At 45.7% G+C, this 23,576-nt stretch overlaps 1 protein-coding gene and 1 long non-coding RNA gene across 9 annotated transcripts in view; one reads left to right on the top strand and one right to left on the bottom strand.

Annotated features, from left to right (window-relative positions):
- LOC113910921 overlaps positions 1 to 16,871 on the bottom strand; it is a 29,360-nt gene extending 12,489 nt beyond the window's left edge. For both annotated transcript variants that reach the window (XR_003516321.2, XR_003516322.2), the window contains exon 1: positions 16,744 to 16,871. This is a non-coding gene — a long non-coding RNA (uncharacterized LOC113910921). The remainder of the gene's footprint in view (positions 1 to 16,743) is intronic.
- A 393-nt stretch (positions 16,872 to 17,264) lies between these two features.
- ATXN7L1 (ataxin 7 like 1) overlaps positions 17,265 to 23,576 on the top strand; it is a 230,425-nt gene continuing 224,113 nt past the window's right edge. For 4 of the 7 annotated variants that reach the window (XR_003516382.1, XM_027573333.2, XM_027573335.2 and 1 more), the window contains exons 1-2: positions 17,265 to 17,455; positions 17,963 to 18,031. Coding sequence is in view for 6 of the 7 variants with exons in the window: in XM_027573333.2 (XP_027429134.1) it covers positions 17,275 to 17,455; positions 17,963 to 18,031 (250 nt within the window). In the remaining variant the exon portion in view is untranslated. The remainder of the gene's footprint in view (positions 17,456 to 17,962; positions 18,032 to 23,576) is intronic. The other 3 variants (XM_027573334.2, XM_027573337.2, XM_027573338.2) reach the window with 1 other exon arrangement.

The following is a 23,576-nucleotide window of genomic DNA, read 5'->3' on the forward strand; positions in this document are numbered from 1 at the left end:
AATATAGGATTGTCTCCCGCCTGTCAGACAGACAAAGATTATGATTATTGATAAAATCCTGTGTTGAGGCTGCAAGAAAACATGCACTCCGATTTGCACTCTCATTCAGGCTCCACCTGAATGGTAGGAAGTATGGCACCAGCTGTCATTTAAATGTTTCAGACCCTTTGCCCCAACATTTCCACCTCTAGGAATGTATCCTTTAGAAAAAAATACTCCCACCAGTTCATTGGAAAGGTTATGCTGAACAAGTTCTGTGGTAACATTGTTTATAATAGCGAAAAGTGGAAACAGTACACATATCAATAAGACACTAAACTGTGGTACATTCATAAAATGGAGTATGACTCAGCCGTTTAAAAGAACAGGGTAGATCTCTTTGTATTCATGTGGAAGGATGTCTAAGATATATCAAGCTAAAAAAAATTAAAAAGACTATGGTTCTATTTTTATGTTTTTAAAATATAAGACAGCTGTATTTTTAAAAGTTGGAGAAAATGCACAAAACCTATTGACGGTGGCTGTCTCTGGGGAAGCAAGATGAGTTAACAGGGGATTTTTCTTTTCTATATTACATATTTCTGTGATGTTTGATTTTGCTCTTTTATTACCACCGTTTATAATCTGAAAAAAATTTAATGCAGAAAGAAAGATCACAGTTACAAAGTTAAATCTAGAGTGTCTCTCTTCTCCCTAGAAGCACTCTGAGGTCAGCAAGTGCTTTATCCTATTCAGTGTTGTTTCCCCACAGCCTAGCCAGTGCCAGGTACATAGAAGGTGTCCACTGAACATTTGTTCATTGAATGAATGAATGAATGAATGAATGAATTGTTCCTGTGGCCCCGTAAAATGGCGTGCCCACTCAATACTCCAGAAACAGACCCGTGGCTGCCTCCTCTCTTGAGCTGTACTCCATGCTGTAAAAAAGTCGTACAAGTGTTTCACCATCAGGTTGTTTGCTGATACTGAGTTTTAGAGCCTTCACACAAGTACTGATTTAGGCAAATAATTTTACATTTTGTCCCTGTCAAATTTTATCTTTAGAGTTTTGTTCACACCTGCCAAGGTATTTTAAAACCCAATCCCTGACATCTAACTAAATATAAGTCCTACTAGCTTTATGTTACCCACACTTGATTTATATGACTCATATGTTTACTTCCAGTTTAGTTATACACAAAGAAAACTGCACAGGACAGGGCCTCCAACAGAACCTTGCAGCTCTCTGTGAGAGGTGGCTCTCCACATTGACTTGGAGGAATTGGTCTTTCTGTGCACAATTAAGCTCAAGCACATTAAGTTCATCCCTACCTCGGGGCCTTTGCACTTACAACTCTTGCCAATGGGAAAGCTTTGTCAGATGGTGACTCCTTCTTGATATTCAGGGCTCAGCTCTAAGATTACCTCATCAAAAAGGCCCTCCTACTGCCCAATCTAAAATAATTCCCTCCCCAATTCCACATTACCTTCTTTTGTTTTCTTTAAAGCACTTAAACCAATAACTAAAGGTACCTGGTTCGTATTTCTCATTTACCTCTTTATTACCTGCCCCCTCCCTCCGCTCCGGTGTCAGTGGGGACATCGTCAGCCTTATTCTCTATCTCCTATGCCTGGAACACTGTACTCACTCAATAAATATTTGCCGAGGGAATGAATAAACAGACTTGGTCAGATACCTGTGACTCCACCTGCCTGGAAATTGTCCTCTCGACCCTTGTCCCCATTTTATCCGCGAGGATGTTTTATTAGTTTCCTGGGGCTGCTGTAACAAATTACCACAATTTGGGGGGCTTAAAAAAACCACAGCTTATTCTCTCATAATTCCGGGGGCCAGAAGTCCAAAATCGAGGTGTCGAAAGGGCAGCGCCCCCTCTGGAGTCTCTAGGAGATAATCTTGCCTCTTCTAGCTTATGGGGGCTGCTGTTGTTCCCTGGCTTGGGGCTGCATCACCCCAATCTTCAAGGCCAGCACCTTCAAATCTTTATCTGTTCCATCATTACATCACCTTCTCCCCTTTTTGTGTCCTTGTAAAATCTCCCTCTGCCTCCCTCTTAAAAGGATACATGTGATGGCATTTAGGACCCGGCTGGATAATCCAGGATAATCTCTCCAACCCAACATGCTTCACTCAATCACATCTGCAAGACTTGACCACATATTACCATAGGTAGTACACGCATAGGTTTGGGGGATTAGCGCCTAGTATCTTTGGGGGCCACCATTCAGCCCCCCGCAGGTGTCATTAGCGACTCTGAGAAATGCCTTTGCAAAATGAGGACACATCACACATCCAGGATTTCTCTTTCCCGCTCCTCCGGTGGCACCTGCCACAGAGGAAAGCTCAGCAAATGCTTCCTGAATGCATAAACGGATGGATGTTGTTCTGCTCTACCACTTCCCACCCCGGGCCCTCAAAAGGAGAAAAAAGAAAAATGGGTCTATAGTTCCTTTAGTAGAACTGGTTCCCCCAATTCACAGATTCTCAAGAAGCCAGAACGGGGTTTGGAAACTGTGGCGTCTTTTCATGAGTGAGCTCCATCTGACATGTTGCCAGTACCCATCGGGAAGGCTATATGATTAGTGAATGGGTAACAAGACTAAAATTATTTACGAATGAGCCTTGCCCACTAAAGACCGTTTGGGCTGTGCTCACATTTGGTCTCTCCTCCCTCTCCAGCCCTCTGAGGAGGGTTGTGTTGCAGCCAAATTGGTTCTTTGGCTTCTGTGATATTGGGTAAGAGAATAGGGAGAGACCAAAGGGCACTGACGAGGCAGAAGGGAAATGAGTGTGTTTTTCTCAAATTGAGGGGACCCCTGATGGACTTCATCTAAAAGGGTAGCCTCTAGGGAAGGGACCCCTCAGATCCATGACAGGGTCATTCCATAGTAAAATCTATTTTCAAGTCCCTGGTCTGGCTCCCAGGGTGGCACCAAAAACCCGATTCCCTGCTGGTAGCAGCAGGTTAGTCTACAGTTATTGTGTGTATTATTTTTTTTTAAGATTTTATTTGACAGAGCGAGCACAAACAGGGGGAGCGGCAGGCAGAGGGAGAGGGAGAAGCAGACTTCCCGCTGAGCAGGGAGCCCAACGCGGGGCTCGATCCCGGGACCCTGGGATCATGACCTGAGCCGAAGGCAGCCACTCAACCGAATGAGCCACCCAGGCCCCCTGCACGTATTATGTTTTAATAATTCCTTAGCAAAACCAGAGAGCAAAGACCTGCTGATGTAGGGCCTTGGTTCCCATCCCCACGCTCCCACCATGATAGGCTTCTCTGGAGAAGGTGTCAGCTGGTGGAGTTTGGTAGCCTGCGCTTGCATCTGGGCTGGCCCCTGGAGTCCCCACAGCTAAGCAGCAGGGGGAAAGTTCTGACAGCAGAGAATGGAGGCAGGTCACCCTATGTCATTATCATGGTGATGGTGATCATTGATCTTACGCTCAACCCTCAGTGGTGCTCAAGACCTCCCCTCCATCACCCTGCGGGAAGGACTTTGGGTGAAAGGGGAGAGGGATTGAGGGCAATCAAGGGGACTCCCCTGAGGTCTGTAAGTGGAAGAGGATTCTCTTCTCTCCCTGTTCCATAGAATAAACACCAAGAGGGCCAAACAGGCAAGGGAGCTGGCCGCGGAGAGAGCAGGATGCACAGGTCTAACTTGAAAGATGAAGAAGGGATTGAGGCTCACATGTGGCTCAGCCCGGCATGCCAGCAGAGAAGGCCAGAGACAAGCTCACCCCCAGCATCCCGGCTAGAACGACATGTGCATTTGCCTATAATGCCCTCCTCATCAGAGAAGTAGCACTGCCATGAAGCCCAGGGGCATCATGCCATGGAAAGCTGCTGGCTTCAGGGGAGCTAGGGCCGGCCATGGCGTTTTCTTGGCGTAGTAATTAGAACTTAGGGTCGATGCCACAGTTTTCCTGAGAACACATCAGTGCAATTATAAAGCATATCAATGGTGCAGTGATGATTCACTCCGCAAAGAATCTAAACAAACTAGTCCTTTCTAATTCCCATTACAGCTTTTCATGAAGGGAGGCATACATGTTTTGTGGTTGAGGAAAAGAATGCCTATCACCAGCTCTCACTTGCAGTAACTTATCTGTGAGTTTGTGAAGTGATCAAACCCCTTCTGGGAGACAGCCCGAACTGGAGAAAGGGAAACAAAATTGCACCTCAACTAACATAATGGCCGCACTGGTAAATCTGAAACAAGGAGCTCAAGGGGTTTGAGAGCACCAGATCGGATTATGAAAATTTCACAGGTTAATTGCTAAAAACTTGGTCCTTTAAGAAAGTATGTAACTCCGGGGCGCCTGGGTGGCTCAGCCATTAAGTGTCTGCCTTCGGCTCAGGTCATGATCCCAGGGTCCTGGGATGGAGTCCCACGTGGGGCTCTCTGCTCAGCGGGAAGCCTGCTTCTCCCTCTCCCACTCCCCCCTGCTTGTGTTCCCTCTCTCGCTGTGTGTCTGTCAAATAAATAAATAAAATCTTTAAAAAAAATTTAAAAAGTATATAACTCCACAAAGGAAAAGACTGATAGGTGTAACAGCATAAAAAATCTTCTGAATTCATATATACACGCACGCACACACAAATCCAATAGAAATAAAATTAAAAGCCAAATAGTAAATCAGGAAAAAAATCTTGCAACCTAGAACACAAAGGTTTACTTTATTTAATATATAAAGAGGTTTCATAATTCAATAAGAGAAAGGTGAACACTAATAGAAAAATGAGTGATTTATTAAAAAATAAATAAGAATCATCAATAATCAGAGATACAACTGAAATAAATAAGAGATGAAGTTCTTTCCTGTCAGGCTGAAAGATGAAAAAAGAATCAAAGATACACCACAGATGAGGCAACGAGTGGGAATTTTCACACATGCTGGCCAAGTTTGACAAATTCAAAATTTTAAATGCATATATCCCCTTTGACTTATCAATTTCATTTAGAAGAAAGCACCCCAAATAACCATGAATGTGAGGAAAGATTTAGCTATAGAAAACATTAATTATAACATTGTTAATAAAAGATATAAAAGAAACAACCTAAATGCCCCAAATTGAGGATTTAAATATATTATAGTTTAAGAACAGCCATTTACTAGGATACAATGCCGTCTTTAAAAGTGGTTATTTAAAGGGGGCACCTGGCTGGTGCAATCGGTTAAGCGTCCCCGACTCTTGGTTTTGGCTCAGGTCGTGATCTCACGGCTGTGAAATCGAAACCTGTGCTGGGCTCCGTGCTTAGTGTGGAGTCTGCTAGAGATTCTCTCCCCCTCTCCCTCTGCCCCTCCCCCTACATGTGCGCACTCTCTCTCAAATAAATAAATCCTTTTTAAAAAAGTGATCATTTTAAAAGGGTGATTTCATCTATCTATACTGACCACATTGTAATATAGTTCTAAATATATAACTTTATGTAGTGTCCATACATATACATATACATATATGTGGAATGCTCCTCCAAGTAAAGTCATTTAGTTTGGAGATTGGGATCTAAAAATATGTAAATATATGAAAGACAGGTACAGATATAGTTGGACAGATAGAATATCAGAATAATATTCTTTTTTTTTTAAATTTTTTATTGTTATGTTAATCACCATATATTACATCATTATATCAGAATAATATTCTATCAAATACTAACACTTACTTCTGTTTGTGTTAACTCACTTATGCTTCTTGTTTTTCTTCCAAACGCTTTGTAAAAATTACTTTATATGCAAGGGTTTGAAAAAATACAACCACTTCAAAGAGACAGAATGCACATGTGGGCAAATATCCTTGAGGTGGAAGCATCCCTTCTGGTCACTGAGGATTCACAGAGTAAGCAAAAGAAGTCCACAATGAATCACTTAGAATTAGAGTAGCCATATAATTTATCACCAAAACCAGGACACTTTTGAGACTGAAAGGACAAGCTATTGATAATTTTGTATAATCCGGGACTCCCCCAGGCAAACTCAGCCATGTGCTCATTCTACGTAGGATGAAAAATCTGTTTAACTTGCCTCTGAAAACAACCCAGAGTTGGAGTATTACAGTAAACCACGAACACAGAGCTCCCTTTTATCAGTACAGTCGGGTGCCATTTCTAAACATGCCAGCCAGATGGTTAAAGAATCTTGAAAAGTTCAAGTTTCTCACCTGATGAGCTCCTATCCACAGAGCCCTCATTTCAGATTCGTTCTTGACAAAAGGTATTTCTCAAAGAATTATGCCACTTGCCGAAGAACACACAGTATTATACTCAAGTTATCTCCTACTGTAGATTTTAATCTTGGAAACATTGTGTAACACTTTCAAATCCTTCCTGATTCCAAATCCCCTTGTGACTTGCCTATTTTCCACTAAGAGCTCTGTTGTAGGGAATTATTGTCTACTGACCTGAGGCTCTCACTTAAGAAGGCCACTCTCCCCCATGCAAACTCTGCCCACGGGCTATTCACGTCCTCCCCCAGGCCCCCAACACCATCTTTCCCAGCCCGGCTCAAATTTCTCCTCTGCCCCAAGCCCTCCACTGCCACAGCAGCAACCCTGGCCTGGCATTTATCATCTGCACATCGGAACAGCCCCTTCTCAAGGGCTATCCTGTTCTCCAATCACCGACTACACACCCATCTCCCCCCACCCCTGGTGAAAGCAACTACTCAGTCTATGCCACCTGGCATGGGGCCAGGCCAGGCCAGGCCAGTCTGTCATCCTCTCTCATTCCGATTATGAAACAAGGGTTGCAATTCCTTTAGATACCCCACCTCCCACCCAAACTTGACTCTTTACTAGGCGTTAGAAGAGACTTTTTTTTTTTTTTTTTTGCAGAGTCTGTGAATGCCAAGGTATTTGCATAGGTGGAAAAATTAAAGCCTTCTCAACTGAGGCAATCGGTGAGGCCTTTCCTCCCTAAAAGCACCATGAAATGGCACACACTAGAGATTCAGAACCAAGTCGGAACAGAGAGTAGTGTCTGTGTGTTATAAAGATGGTTATGTTGCCACAAGGGCACAAGGGACGAAAGCTCAGACAGGTACTGTTAACATAGGATACTATCACTACCACCTTACAGTATTTTACTTGGATTTGATGTTCCCTGTATGGGGCCTACATGAAGCTCGTCAGCTGATCAATGCTCCAACATTTGCCCTCACCCTCCTAAGAGTCCGGCACCTGCCATTTCTTGGCATTGATCACACACTAGGAGACATACGTTGCTAAATCAATCATGGGTCAATCCATAATTGAAACGACACACTCTTTGCACCTCCTGCTGCCAAATTTATAAACTGATATACATGTCAATGTCTCCTCCTCCAAGCCAAGCTTAGGATGACTTAAACCGTAACAGAAGTATGAACAGCCAAATTTAGATAGCAAGATTGTTCTATTTATTCCATCACGCAAGGCACTCTATTTCCCACACAGCTCCCAGCTGAACTGCTAACATACAGAGAGTCATCAATAACCCCCTTCTTTGCTGCTGGTCCATCTAGCACTTTCATGAGCTTTAGGGAGAGACGTACTTTCTTGAAGAAACTTTACTTCTATTAGAAAATTGCTTCATGGTCCTGATTTTGTTCGAACAAGCCACTTCCGTGCCATCTGCCTAGAAAATTGTCACAATGAATCTATGTCTGTCCTGTGAATGGTGCTCCTTTAAAAGTGGCACAGTTGTGCAGTGCACAACCTGTGCAATGGCTGAAGCCAGGTGTTTGATAACTTTGGAATATAAGAAACCAGAGGGAGGGTGCTGTGCTTTACTTCCACTCTGTGCCTCACTTTTATCATCCATAAGTTGGGAATAATAAGAGCTATCTAGCATGGGTGTCTTAGCACTGATCAACTTTCCCATTAGAGTAGGTAAGCCATGGTCTGTAAGGGATTCAGAGAGAAACAGGCGACCATATTACTTGATTATTGCATAAGACCTATATTCATTTCCTTTGATTCTATAAATTCAGCCAATAACATAATTTGGCTTTCATATATTGAAAGGGCAAGACCTTGGGTTTAACTCGTAGTGATGGATGATGGGTCTCACAGCCCCGCCACACTCTTACTGGATTTCTGTGTGAGGAAAAAAGCGCACGATGACAAAGAAGTGCCTGGGGCTTAGGTGTTCATTCTCTGGAAATGAAAAAGAAAGAAAACTAGAAATTAGTTGCCCTACATCAGGGTTTCTGACTCCTATCACTGTGATTTTGGGCTGGATAAATCTTCCCATGCATCTGAAGGCAGGATATTTACCGGCATCCCCGGCCTCTACCCACTAGATGCCAATAGTACACCCAGCCCCAGTCAGGACAACCAAAAATGTCTCCAGCCATTGCCAAATATACTTGGAGTGAGGAGGGGAGGCAGCGAAATCATCCCTGGTTGAGAAACACTGGCCTACATGGAAATGTAAATTTATAGCCTCAGTATCATTCTTGGGACGTAGTAATCTATGAATAAGCTGGCCTCCAAACAACAGGGACCTGGGCTTTACTCTAAGTTCTGCAGTGATTGTTTTATGAACTTAAAGATACCAGGCTTCTGTCAACCTCTCTCATTCCAAGTATGAAACGAGGGTTGCAATTCCTTTAGACACCCCACCTCCCACCCAAACTTGACTACTAGGCGTTAGAAGAGAACTTTTTTTTTTTTTTTTTGCTTAGCCAGAGTCTGTGAATGCCAAGATATTTGCATAGGTGGAAAAATTAGGTGTCATATAAATATAACCCAAACTCTGGCCTCTCATTTTCAGGATTTCCTCCTTTTTAGAGTATCGGGCTGGGGCTAGAAGAAAGGCATTAGGGACTGCTGGGGGCTGTCCCCTGCTCACTTTGTGCCTGGCCACCTCCCGGGGTGCGGGGACTGCCTTCTTCTCTCAAATAATGGGGCTGCTACCACACAGGGCTGGCAGGAAGTAAAGCTAGCAACTTGCAACCTTCCATCTATGGCTCCCATGTAAGTGTAAGCCCCTGATTCAATTTCCCACAACGCCGCTACCTAAGACCAGGCCATTTAAAACCTTGAGGGAAGCAAAAGAAAAGACAACACAGAAAACCTTATGACTGGTTCCTGGGTTTGAACGATTCCTGACTCATAGCTAGGTCAATCCAGAAGGGGTCCCCTACAGGACACTACCTGGCCCGGCTCCTGGCCCATAAGAGGTTCTTACCTACCTGCTGCCCACACGGGGGGAGCTCAGCCCTTATCTGCTCCCTCCCGCTCCTTCAGCCTCTAGTGCTCATGGCCCCTTCTTCTCACCCTGGAATGACTGACAGACAGGAACATCCCCATAGAGTCTCAACCACTAACCACAAGGGTTGGCCTTTTTAGATAGTTGGAAGGACAATCTCTCAATAACTCGTTCTCCTAAGTCTGAGATATTTGGTTTGGAAAATCACCTTGGGGGAGGCTTTTCCCATGAGTCCAAGCTGGCTGTAGCCCTTGGGCCCAAGCTTTATGGTAACCATGAAATGGGCATGAGGTCAGGTTTCCAGTGATCTTCCTCACATGGGCCAGTCTCCATCTTGAGATGTCCCCATGACAACGGTTGAACAATGACACCTATAACACACTTCTCAGGAATAAAAAATATTTCCCAAGAGGTAGAGTACTGTGGTCTGAATGACTGTGTCTCCCCCACCATACATTCATATGGTTGAAATCCTACTCCTGAAGGAAATGGTGTCAGGAGGTAGGGCCTTTGGGGCCTGGCGGTGGGGGAAGAGTGGGCTGTGAAGGTGGAACCCTTATCAAAGAGACCCTAGAGAGCTAGCTCGCCCCTTCCACCACGTGGGGACACGGTAAAAAGACGCCATCTACGAACCAAGAAACCCTCACTGAACACGGCATTTTCCAATGCCATGGTCCCGGACTTGCAGCCTCCAGAACTGTGAGAAAGCCAATTTTGTCATTTATAAGCCCTTCAGTCTGTGGTAATTTGTTACAGCAACCCAAACAGACCAAGACAGAGGATTCTCAATCCATAGTGGAAAAGAAACATTTTTTCCCCAACACACCAGCAAAACAATTATAAAACAAGAGCAATTAAAACCGTTAACTCGGTATGGAAAAGACGGGCCAAGCCATGGAACAGAAAAGAGAGCTCAGAAACAGACCCATGTATTTGGGAAGTGAGTGTATGATCTCTATGGAAAGAAAGGCTACGCTATTCAATATATGCCTGGGGAAAACTGGTAACTGGGAAAAGATCAAAAATTAAATTTTTACTTCACATCATTAACCAAAAATACCTAAGAGCTAAATGTAAAAACAAAAATGTTGGGTAGGAATGAGGGCATGAGGCAATGGGCCCATTCCTACACTACTAGCAAGAGCATGAATCAGTCAGCTACTTCAGAAGACAATTTGGCAGAACTATGAAAATTTAAAATGCGCACACCCAGCAATTCTACTTTGGGGTAGAAATACTCCCTCATGCCCAGGAAGCAGATCTAAAAATAAAGATGTTGACCACTCTGTTTTTTGTAAAACCAGAAACCTCAATGTCTATCACTAGGACAACAGACAGACTCCAGAACATCATATGGAATAGTATGCAGCTGTTTAAAAGAAGAAGGTATTTCTGCTTATAATGACATGCAATCACATGTGAAAAAAGAAAATTGCTGCAGAAAAATATCCACAAAATGGTCTGTTGCACTGTCAATCCTGTTTATGCTCATGCAAGGCTTCTTTCTCAACTGGGGATAAAACACGTCTCTCTACAAAATGATGCTGCTCATGTTTAAAAGAAAACAAGAACACACATGTGGCAATATCATCTATGCCTTGATGATAAATATAGACAGTAGGTAAATGTATAGAGAATGGTTTGGAAAACCGCCTTCAGAGTTAGGGACGTGGGAGGATCTGGGGGCAGGGACGTGTCTACGTTTGAAGGAAATACTCAAAGGGAATTTTCTCCTTATCATTACTGTTTCACCATCTCATGGGAACACATTCATATGTAACCTTTAGAATACAATATTAAATTGCTTTTTACAAAAGACAATAAACTGTTTTTGGAGGGAGGAAGTAATTTGCAGAGACCCCACTCGGCTTACTATTAGGACAACCATGTTCATTGCCGTGCAAAAGCAGTTTTGCCTCCAAGCACATGGGATTTTGCAGTTCCTTGGCAGAACAGAAAAGTCTTATAGGGCCTTCTCCAGAACAAAGGGATATGCACCCTACCCTGAAGTCCACATCAGATGAAGTTTCAGGCAGAAGACTGCTGACACAAGTCTCCACCAACTGATGCAGGACAGCAGGCCCACAGGAAGGAAAAGGAGCTTGGGTTTCCTTTCTAAGTAGGATGTTCAGAAGCAACCACAGGAGCCCTCCTAGCATCAGAGGGCCAGCCTGTTTCTGACTAGCCGCTGTTGTCTACACAATACGTTGCAGCTAAAGTAAGAATCAGCAAACATTTACAGTGGTCAGTTGTGCGCCAGACCCTAGGCTGGGGGCTCCATACCCCAAATCTCACTTCATCCTCACAATGATCTGAAGAGAGGAACCTTGGTACCCATTTAACAGATTGCGAAACTGAGGTTGGAATGGATGAAGAAAGGTTCTCAAGCAAATGACTGAAGAGCAATTCTTATTTACCACCTGTCGATCTCAAGCCCGTGCTCTGGCCCCCACCCTGCACCGCCTCGCCAGCTATATGAACAGGTGAGTTTGGAGGGGTTGGCGGGGGGGCTTTGCTCCAATTAATAAGTGCACATGAGTTTTAAGTTTGTTTATATTTATATTTAGGTGAAGGGCCAAAAGTGATTTCTACGACAATGCCAAAGAGACGCTATCTTTTCTCCTGCCTGACCCTTGAGGAAGAGCGATGGACAGAAACGGGGCAGGCTCTGTCACACTCAGGGGAGCAGAGACCTCCTCGGCCTGCAGCAGCAGAGGCATTCCGGGGAGCCCTGAGAGAGCAAAGCCCCAGATGAGTCTGCCCAGGCTGTCAAGGCAGCTGTCCCTCAACACCACGCATTCCCGTGTTGGACTTTTCTGCCAGAGTCAGAATGCAAATTGCGTGTTTTTGTAGTTCTGTTTATCACTAGAGTCCCTGTTTGTTTAGATCAGACACATGGCTAGGGCCTTATACTGAAACCAATACCCCAAAGCCGCAAAGCCTGGAATTCCTATTTTCTTTCCTACTCCCATTGCTACTGGGGGTCTTTTCTCCCAGTCCCCTTTGATCCAGCGACATGTGAGGGGCAGGGAAGAGGCAGGTAACCTTGTCTAACAAGGCGAGGGAGACAGCACACCTGCCCTCCAGATGCAGCAAGCTCTTATCAAAGGTAACAACGTATGTAACAAATCCCCCCCCCCCAATTACAATGCTCAGAGAGAGTGGGTTTGGGAAATAAATTTAGAGAGAAGAGTGGCAGATGGGATAGATGGATTCAATTAAGACAAAGAACATCAAACAATTCCAGGGATGCCTCATTCTAATGGAATGTCATTTTCTCCTCATCGCCTCCAGGGAGCTCCCAACAACAGTCTAGGTAGGAAGTAGGGTGCACACACAGCACCTCGACCCCAGCAGGAGCTTAAGATCCTCAAATGAGAGCACCAATATTAACCTCTTCTCTTCTTTTCAGTAAGGAGGTAAAACAGCACATGCATCAGACTAAATGAATGCAGGCTGCATATTAGATGCACATCTCTCCAGAACCAGGTGTTATTCAAATTAAATAGGTATTTTCTACTGCCATCTCTGTGGAACTCATTTCTTTATTTGGTCTATAGAAGAGTCTCCTTTTTAATTGAATCAACCACTGTTATTTTTCTAAGAAAGATGATAAAACAATATTTACACCCCTTTTATCTTCCCAAACATTAATCATGAAGGGAAGAAGGTATTATACCTTTGCTAGACAGTTTTATCACATGGACATTGTATTAATACACTTTAAATGACCGTTTTGCTGGTCAATTTATACCTATTAAGAATGTATAAAATTCTTGTTGCCACTAACAATATTTGTAACTCTTTATTACCAAAAGGAATTCAAGTCTGCAATAAATTTGCCATATGTATAGTTGAAATGTAAGTATTGATGTGTATATAATACTCTATATGCACCATGTTGACCCAAATGCTACTCCTGACTGACCTCAATTTTCATCTAAAGTCAAGTGTAGAAGTCTAGTAGTCTGATGAGCAATGCTTCTGTCTTTCTCTGGCTCCCAGTGGTATAATTTTAATTGACAGCCATGCTCTCCAGTTACTAAGTCATAGGTGGGTTAGAGTTTCGCAAAGTTGGTATTATTATCTCTATAGTCGGTGCAGACACTGGGCAAGGCTGAGGGTGGAAACCGCAATTCTACTGCAGAAGTCTAACTGCAGTAATGCGTACAGTTTCTGATTATCAGCGAAACAGGCAATGTATCCAACGTCTATTTTGTAGAGATGCTAAACCACTTCTAGGTTCCAGCCCCTACTTCACTATGTTACAAACTAAAATGCTCCCAGCTAGAAGGGAATAATATTTAGGCTGTCATACTGGCTCCGGGGTGCTGTGTAGAAATAATCTCTACTTGAAAGACTTGGCTGGGGGCAGAAACTAATATTAAAATACTGGACCACTGCCTTGTTTCTCTGAGACTGAGGTGACGTGACTCCTCGGGATGATAAGCCACCATTGGTTTTTTGGGTGGTTTAAAATGGCTCCTGAGAGCAGAGAATTTTCTGGAAGCTTCCAACCACTGGGCTTTAGTCGCTTCATCACTTTACTCTCCACACACCTCAAGGATGGCAGGGTTGTAAGGGCCCCAGTGTGACAGCACCACTATAAGTAAAGACTTGTTTCCAACAGTTATATCCTGACCTTGTCATGGGTGAATTCTTTCCATAAAGTAGTGACTGAGTTTAAACAGCAAAAAACTTGAGTACCCAGAGGTAAAGGTAAATTATAAAACTCAGCATGTAGGAGATACTAGAGTCAACTGGTCCCACCAAGTTGGCAAGGATGACACACAATTCATAGGCTCAAATGAGGCTCAAATGAGGACCAAGGAACATTGCTCAGACAACGTTGCTTTGTTATCTAATCACTTTATGCAAACCATTCTGTATTAGTTATGTATTCTTATGTAACCAGTTATTCCAGAATTTTCACAACTTAAAACAACAAACACCAATTATCTCATAGTTTAGGGGGGGTCAGGAATTCAGGCATGACTTAACTGGGTGCCTCTGCCCCAAGGTTTCTCACACACGTGGGCCAGGGCTGTGGTCTTGTCTCAAGGCTCCATGGGAGAAAAATATGTTTCCAAACTCATTCACATGGCTATTGACAGGATTCAGCACCTCATGGGCTGTTGGACCAAGGGCTCAGTTCCTCACTGACTGTTGGCCAGAGGCCTCCCCCGGTTTCTTGCCACCTGTGCCTCTCCCATAGGGCAGCTCACAAGACAGCAGGGGGGCTTCCGGTGAGAGCAAGAGTGAACAAGATAGAATCCACAGTCTTTTTGTGAACCAACCTCAGAAGTGACACCCCGTTCGTTTTGTTATATTCTATTTGTTAGTGGCAAGTCCCTTGGTCCGGCCCACACTGAAGGGAGGGGATCACACAAGGGCATGAATACCAGGATGTGGGAATCACTGGCATCATTTTAGAGGCTGCCTACCACATCTTCCCTTGCATGCACAATACAGAAATAGACACAAAAAAAGTGGAAGGAAAATCAGGAAGCAGGAGGGGAAGGGAAAATATTCCAGGATCTAATTACCTAGGCCTCTGAGCTCTCTCTCCCCCCAAATCCAGCCATACAACATACCTTCTGATGAGGCTCTCTTCACAGAGTCTTTCATACCTGCCCCCTCCTCTCCACCTGCACGGGACCACCAAAGTTCATTCGGCCTTCACTTCACACCATGAATACTGCAGCACTACTTCTAATCTGCTTCCATATCCAGTAAGTCCTGGTCACCACAGCCTTTCTAAGTCACCCTTTCTACTAACCCTTATGCACCAGAAACCCCCTTGAGTGGCTCCCCACTGTCAAACAAAACCCAGTCTTTAGGTTGCCCTTCAGTGCCTTCCATAATTTGACCCAGCCATGACTATACTTCCAAACCCCCAATGATAAACCACCATCCCAGGTAAACCACGTTCAACCCCCCAAACACACCACATTTGTGCTCAGCTTGAAGCCTCCATTAATACCGTCAATCCCCTTCCCTTGGCAAGACCAGTCTTCACCTTACCATGATAAATCCTCCCCAATTTCTAAGGGGCAGAGCAAATCCTATCTTCTCTGTGATACATTTTCTGGTCATTCCAAACTACAGTTTAGTTCCTCTTATGATTAGGCACAGCTCTGAGAGACCCTACCATTCACTGCCTTGGCCAGTCACTGCGCACTTGTGTTGTTTTTCCAAGGAGTTGATAAATTTCACACCTTCCTCCTTCCACAGAGACCATCAGACTGCATCTCCACAAGGGGCTCGGTCTCGTTTGTCTTCCTCCATGGAAGGCACTAGTCCATGACAGGCAATATTTGTTGAAAAGATGGGTGGTTGGTTGGATGGATGGATATTTGGAAGCAAATGTCAAGCACAGTGTCTAGCATATCCTAAGAGGTCAAAAAGCAATACATCTTTGTTAATACCACCAATTCTTAAAATGAGAGTTTTCCACTCACTGGCATCTCAGCCACTTAGTGGTCCCTATGTAGAAACCCTTCCAAAGACCGCAGAGGCAAATCAAATTTTTCTGGGTCAAGCCCATTCCCACAAACATTACAACCAAAGACCAATCCATAGCTCCTCCTTCATTGCCCATCCTAACCCTGGCTTTGAGGTACAGGATGCCAAATGCAGAGGCATCAGATAGATGGCAGAGCCAGGACAGAACTCAGTCAGTACGGAGCAACTTTAAATCAGTGTGCTTCAGCCACGGGGCAGAAACAAAAGTGGTAAGAACTAAAAGGGTACTGGGGAAAATGACAAATAGATCCATTGTGGGGGAGTGTCCATATATTTTCGGTAATTCCTAGGAAACAAAAGGATTCAAAGAGAGAAAACAAGAAAGGGATACCAGAAGACCTTCTAAGGCCTTTGTTGCCTACCCCCAGGGAGAGGAGGACAAATCTCAATTAAAGCATCAAACATCTAAAATTCAGAGGAAATCCTACGCTTCCTTTCTAGCTGGCTACAGCCGTTACGCCAGGAGTGAATGCTTCCAGGAGTCAGATTCCTGGCCCTAGGTTGCAGGTGCTAATCCGAGCCACCCTCGAATCACGGATAGGGAGCGCTGGAAACTGCTCCAGGGGCTTGGCCCAGTAAGCAGCATCTTCCGTACGGTGAATGTGCTCTCCCGGAATCGTGATCCTGGGGCAAGGTCTACGCGGTGGTTCCCGGAGAACCCGAGACACGCATCGCGCAGAGCATCTGGGGGCACCTCGGCCCTGAGTTTTGAGCTTTGCAATGTTCCGCAGCCTGACTGAGCTGGGTAGGCAACTGCCCTCGCCCCAAACTCACCTGCTTTTTAGAACCACTTCCATCTACCCATGGGTTTCAGCTCCCAAAGGCATCCGCGGAATCCTCCACGGTCCCAAGGTCCACCGTGACAGGAAAGGGAGAAGGGAGTGGTGGCTGGGAGGAGAGGTCATCACCAGGGTCCCTCCCTGGCTTGGGATGCTCGTAGGGGTAAAGCCCTGCCGGGCTCCTCCGCACTGGACCGCGGCGGGGGCGGGGGGTGTCTCCGCGGGGGAAGGGCGGGGAGGGGCGCCTCACCGTGGACGACAGGGAGCCGGCGAGGGAAGGACACGCTGGAAGGGCTGCATGCAAAAAACTTTCCGTCGTCTGGCGGCCACTCTGCGGGAAAGACCTCCCCGCCTACGGCCCCCGGGTCGTGCGTCGCCCCGGCCAGCCCCCCGACCCCCGCCCCGCACGCCCCGCACGTCCCGCGAGCCCCGGCCCCTCCGACGCGGGCTCCGGCCGCCCGGCGCACGGGGCAGCGGTGGCGGCGGCGCGGCAGCATCTCCGCGCTCGCGCGCGCTGCAGCCTCCGAGCCCCGGCACGCGGCGCTGGCCCGGCCCGCGGCCCCTCCCCCGGCGGGCGGGCGGGCGCGCGGCGAGCTGCGGGCGCCTCTCTGCTGCCTCTGGCGGCCGCGCGCCGCCGGCCGAGCCCAGCGGGCCCCGGGCGCCGAGCGCCGGCTCCTCCTCCTCTCTCTCTCTCTCCCCTCCTCCGCCGCCTCCCCGCTCCCTCCTCCCGTCCCTCCCTCCCTCCCCCTTTCAGAGCACTCAATGTCGGAACGTTCCGAAGATGACGTCGGAGCGTTCTCGAATCCCGTGTCTCTCGGCTGCTGCTGCCGAAGGAACAGGGAAAAAGCAACAAGAAGGAAGAGCAATGGCGACACTGGATCGCAAAGTGCCCAGTCCGGAGGCGTTTCTGGGCAAACCCTGGTCCTCCTGGATCGACGCCGCCAAATTACACTGCTCCGACAGTAAGAACCCCACCGCCTCCTCCTCCTTTTATTATCCTGTAACCTTTCCATTCACCTAGAGCCACTGGGAAAAAGTGTGTGTGTGAGAGAGAGAGTGGCCCCCGGTGTCCTCCATGCTTCTCCCTCTCTCTCTAAATAAATACACAGAGACAGATCATCAATGCACAGAGAGAGGCCCTGCTGCCAGGGCTGGCTGTCTGTCTGTCTGTGCCCGGCTCCCCGTGGCAGCCCGCGGGGTGGGCTTTCACAGCCCCACGGTGTATCTGTTTAAAAGGCTACTCTGTTGCTGCTTGCATAGTTTTTTTGGTACCTATCTGGGCCAGGTAGATGGCAATCCGGACTTGGGAGAAAATGTTGCATTGTCAATTTTTTGAAAGATTTTTCATGTACAGTATTTATATTGATCTGTTTGCAAATAAACACTCCCCCCCCCTTGACTTTGGCTTTCCCCCCCTTTTTGGTCTTTTTTCCCTCATTTTCTTTTCTCCTTTTCTTTTTCATCTGCAGATGTAGATTTAGAAGAGGCTGGAAAAGAGGGTGGAAAAAGCAGGGAGGTTATGAGGCTTAATAAAGAAGGTAAGTGAGCTACTGGCATTTTAGTGTTAGCATGTGGCAGAATCTTCACCGGATTTCGACTATAATGTGAATTGTTCTGCTGGGTACAGAGTGACTAAGGCTTGTCAAAAATCGAGCACGCCCAGGTGACTACTGCTTCATGTTAACTTCTTTCAAAGTATAAATACAACTGGGGGGGGGAAGGGGGAGACTGTGGAAGGTAGAAGTTTACAGCACTTAAGCTGGAGTCCACGTTTGGACCTTCTGATGCATATCTGCCATTCACCTTTGGAGCATCATTGCCAAATGGTGGTGGGGGGGGGGGGGTGTCTTGAAATCTCTGAAATGAGGAGCGAGGCTCCCTTCACCAGCATCCCAGCCTTCCTTGTGGGTACATACACAACAGTTTAATGAGCCCCACATGGTCAGTCATTCCAGCAGCTACTTCTCCACTCTCCACTGAAAACCACTGTACATTGCAGACCTTTGCAGCAAGTTACATTCGGCCCACTTTGTGTTTGGTCACAGATTGTTGTGTGGCGGGCAGGGCTAGGGGTGGCTGTGTGTGCAGCCCCCCAGCTGGTCGCACATCCCTGTTTCCCCAGCCTGGAAATACAGTACCTGAAATGGGACACAGTGAGTAGATAGGTCATCCCAGAGTGAGGCAGGGATGGGAAGCCACGGCCTGCTGGAACTGGGCATCAAACACACATGGTCGTCATAAATAAATCATATCCTGTTCGCGTTTGCAGGCCTGCCATATGTAACTCTGGCCTGTGGGCTTCACATGGAGCAACTCCAGAGGCCACTTTCTGCTGAACAAATGGGTGGGTTCATTTGAATTGTGATTTACTAACTGGTGTCTTGTAAACATGGCTGGCTGAAATTAGAGTGGGAGGAAGACATGAGGGGGCAGAAGAGGTTGGTGGGAAGTGTTGAAGGAGTTCAGCCATCACTAGGCCGTGGGAGCATTGCTCATCCAAAACAAATGGAAAAAAGGCCAGTTAGACTCCTAAGAATGGTCTCGCTCATAAGCCAGGATATCACCCTGTAAGGCAGTTAAAACCTACTTGGAAGCGTTTTGTGGATCACCACCTAAGACAGTCGGTTTTCTGTGCCCAGGGATTTCCTGACCATCCAGTGAGAGGAGAATTTGTGCTTTAGAAAAAATAGCACGGAGGTTAAAATATTCAAGGACGGTTCTCAAGCATAGTGTTCCTGCTAATTAATTATGTTGGGAACGAAACCTTATTCTAAAGATGTTTGCCTCTAAATATCATAGTGGGGTCCTGCCATGTGTCTCCAGGATGCACGAGGGAATGATGTCAAGCGGACTTCTTACAAGTGGCAGCTTATTGGCGCTAAATGTCTGTGCGTGTTGGCAATGGAAAGTATCACTAGAAATTATTTTTCTTTATAAACTCTTGAGATCTTTAAGAACTCATGGGTCTCCGTTGTCAGACCACTGGCCATGGAAAGGTTTCCACAAAAAAAGATGAGGTTGTGAAAACCTTTAAATAAGTTGAGTAAAGGTCATGGTGTGCCACCGATTGGTACCTCTCAGGCCTGGGCGACAGATTCTGACCATACCACACAAAACTCATATTCTGCACCCTCCTCGCTGCGTCCATCTCAAAAGACTCGTGTTCTCAGATTCTCTTTGCCTCTTGAGAAATAGATTCTTTTAAGGAAAAATGAAAAGCTCGCCTTTCCTCAGAAGTCACAAGTGGTACATCCTGCTTATTATAGCCTTTGTCCTGTAAAGGTACAAAGATTTAGCTCCTAATTATATGCATTTGCATTAAGGACACCCACTGTGCAGTGTAACATGCAATTGCTGAGTTCACCAAATAGCCATGTATGGGCTGAAACCTCTTTGTTCATGGGCCTGGTGGAGCAAGCTTGGGTTAGCAATCCCTGAAGGTCTTCCTGGTGTGTGCATACAGTTTTCCTTAGAGGGAGAGGATATAGTAGTAAATATCTACCCCCCGCCGACCACCACCATGGTGAGGAATTGAAGGGTTGAACTGGGATTCTGGGTTGGTATGTCTGGTTGCTGGGGTCTCCAGAAACACTGGTTGCATTAGTCTCACCATGGGCCTTCTTGTCGGAGTCACCGTGTGGGTGGCCTCCAGATGGATGTGTGTTTGTGGATGGGTCTCCAGGACACAAAGTGACCTAGGTGTGATTGTGTTTATCCATGGGTGTCAAGTGCATAGATTGGCCATGATGCAGTTGGGAGGAAGCAGGTCTTGAAAAGAAGTTTGGGCTTTAATGGCAGTGAATGAGTTAGGAATTCCAACTGAGAAATCAAGGGATGTGATCCACATTTTAAATATTTTAAATTGTGGTAAAAGAAACATAATGTAAAATTTACCATTTTAACCATTTTAAAGAGTATAATTCAGTGGTGCTAGGTACATTTACGGTGTTTTACAGCCATCATTATCCCTATACATTTCCTGAACTTTTTCATCATCCCAACCAGGAACCCTGTAGCCATTACACGATAACTCCCCATTGCCTTTCCTCTCAGCCCTGGAAACCTCTGTTCTATCTACTGTCTCTATGAAGATGCCTGTTTTATATTCTCTCTTTCTCTCTCACTCTCTCCCTACCCGACTCCTCTTTCCCTCCCTGCCCCCTTTCTCCCTCTCTCTCCGAAATGCAGTATTTGTCCCTTTGTGTCTGGCTTATTTCACTTAGCATAACACTTTCATCATTTATCCATGCTGTAGCAGGTGCCACAATTTTTTCCTTTTTACGGCTAAATAATATTCCATGGTGGGTATAGACTGTGTTTTATTTATCCAGCCATCTGTTGATGGGCATTTGGCTTGTTTCCGCCTTTTGGCTCCAGTGAATAATGCTGCTGTGACCATTGTTGTGATATGATATGTTTTATAGACGAAGCTATAAGGGAGGAAAGTTAGGCTGGAAATGCAAGAGAAGAAACATTTTGCCTTCTGCCTCTATCTGGCCACAGCCTCAGAAGACACAGGAAGGACTTGCTGGCGTTTGGAATAGCCTGATTATGGGAATGTGCTTCCTTCCTCATTCCTTTCACCCTTTGTGGCTTCAGTTCTCCACCTGGATGAAATGTTAACCAAATGCTTCAGAATTTCTGTAGTGAATTATTCGCATTCATGTTATTATTTCATCCAAAGTTAGTGAAAATCACAGGCAAGAGGAATTTGGCAAACACCCTTGAACCTTGCCAGATGGTCACCTGGGTTCAGAAGGTGCTGCGAACTCCATGCTTGGATGTGGTGATGTGGGGTTATGCAGAGGGCTGCCCGGAGTACCAATGGAGCAGGAGAGAGGGCTCTGGGGCAGCTTCCTGAAGTCCCCCTGTATGACCTTGGTAACACCGGCTCCCTTCTCCGGGCCTCTCCTCTCACTTGTAAAGTAGGGAGTGGGATGACATGTCCCCCAGGGTCCCTTTGAGATGGCTGACCCTGACTCCGTCTACTGAACGTACCTCTATTTGAGATCCAGTCATACCACCCAGGCTGTTTTTAAAGAAACAACAGCAACAAAATCAAGCCCTCGCTTTAAAAATATCTTAACTAACTACTACACACTGGGTCTGTTTTCTCATTTTATAATCTCTTGGTGGCAAACATCACCACATCTCCCACGCAAAGCAAATAGTTTGGGAAGAGTGTGTGGCTTTTAGGAGTCTAAGAACACTGAGGGTCTGAGTTCAAAACCCAGGCGCATGTGTTCCCCCGAAGTGGAGAGTAAGTGGACCTCAGTCAGCCTGGACCAGTGCAGCACTGAGATCCTTAAGCGGTGGGGGGGTCCCAGAAACCTTATTAGTCTAAGATGTGAAATTCACCTGTGATAGAAAATTCCAAGGAAGGCCATTCATCTAGCTAACCTTTTAAAATAATTTTCTCTCTCTAGCTTCATAGATTTATCTGAAGACTTTTTTCCAGCTAATTGGGAAAAAGCTCTGTGATTTAGAAGGATGGTCTTCTTTTCTCATTGCCTCACCTGAACTTTTTTTAAGGACGTCAGTTCATAAATCAGGAACAGGGTGCATATAGCTCAAAATGGAGATGCTAACAGGGTTGTGAGGGTTGACTGAGGTAATACAAAAGGACCCAGCACACAGTAAGCACATAATGTTTGCCTTTATTCTTTTTTTAACTGTTATTATGATTGTCATTATCACTTATTAATGAAGCCAGTCCTAGAACACTTTATTATTATAATTAACTAGGACTTTCAACTACCCAGTGACAAATGGAAGAGAGATCCTGTATCAGAAATTTCATTTTTAGAGTAAACCATGTTATCATAATTTTATAAAGCTAGTGGTTTTTAAACAACCGATTACTATGACATCTGTGTGTTTCATGGAGTGCAGTTAATATGTAGTCATCGATAACTTTTATCAGAAGTTAGAAAATATACTTAGGCAGTTTGGGGCCTATGGCTAAGGAGGGTTTACAGAGTTCTCTCTGGGGACTGGTGAGATGTAAAGAATAATTTAAAAAATGATCGATAAGTTGTTTTATCTGGTCACTGAGACAAGAAAGCCCTCACAAAGCTCCTTGTTTGGGTCTTTTGGAAGCCTATGCTGGTTTCTCTGGGCATTTGTCTGTGTTTTAATATTCCCAGATGTTTTGATTTGATGGAGGTAAACCTGTGGAATGCTTCCAATTTGGAAACTGTTCTGGGGCCAGTAAGGTCTTGCCACAACTGTAAGAGTTTGCTGCTCTCCCCTGAGATGCCGGCGGAGTGGGGCTGGAACGCCGGAGGAAGCCGGGAACGTGGGAACGTGTTCAGCTCAGGTTTAGGAGTCTTGCAGTTGTGGCTGGTTGGGAGCAAACTGGAGGCAAAGATGGCAACTGACCTGGGAAGAGTGAAGTGTTCTTAAAAGCCAAGCCAGGGAAGCCAGCGACAAGTGGTGGAGATTTATGGGAATCTGCGGGCAGCTTCCCTTTGTCATTATACAGACAACTCCGTATCTATGTTAATAGGAGATGGGAAGACACCAAGTCCACAGATTACACAGATAAACCTCATTTTTGCCATTAATTTCAACTTCCTTGTCCATTAAGCCTACCTGCCTCCCCTTTGGCTAACAAGCCGCAACATTTGTTCGCTTTGGCGTTTCATTATCGTCTCTCTCGTCTCGCCCAGCCTTCTGGATGAAAGGACAGGGGAGACGGAGTGGCCTCCAGGTGGTAGGGAGGCCGGCTGGAAAGGAGGAGAAAGGCTTGGAGAATGAATAAGCTTTGTAGTTGCCTCCAACTGATGGGGGGGGGGGGGCGGGGGCAGGAACAAGACCACAAAGCCAAGAGAGAGAGAGAGCGTTTTCAAAGCCATCTAGTTTGGAAAACATAAAGCTTCTAAAATGAGTGTCTCTTTATACATACAAGCATTTCCATGTGCCCGGGTCTTCATGTGGAGAAAATGTGGTTCTGGCTGCTTCCAAAACAGGAAGTGAGGGTGGGCACACTTTGAAACGCTGTATGTGAATTTGGCTTCGAAGCACAGTTTGCTGTGCCGGATTCTCATCATATGTCATTCTACACGAATCCTTTTTTTTTTT

This window comes from Zalophus californianus, chromosome 12 (assembly GCF_009762305.2).
Source record: "Zalophus californianus isolate mZalCal1 chromosome 12, mZalCal1.pri.v2, whole genome shotgun sequence".
Lineage (NCBI taxonomy): Eukaryota > Metazoa > Chordata > Mammalia > Carnivora > Otariidae > Zalophus > Zalophus californianus.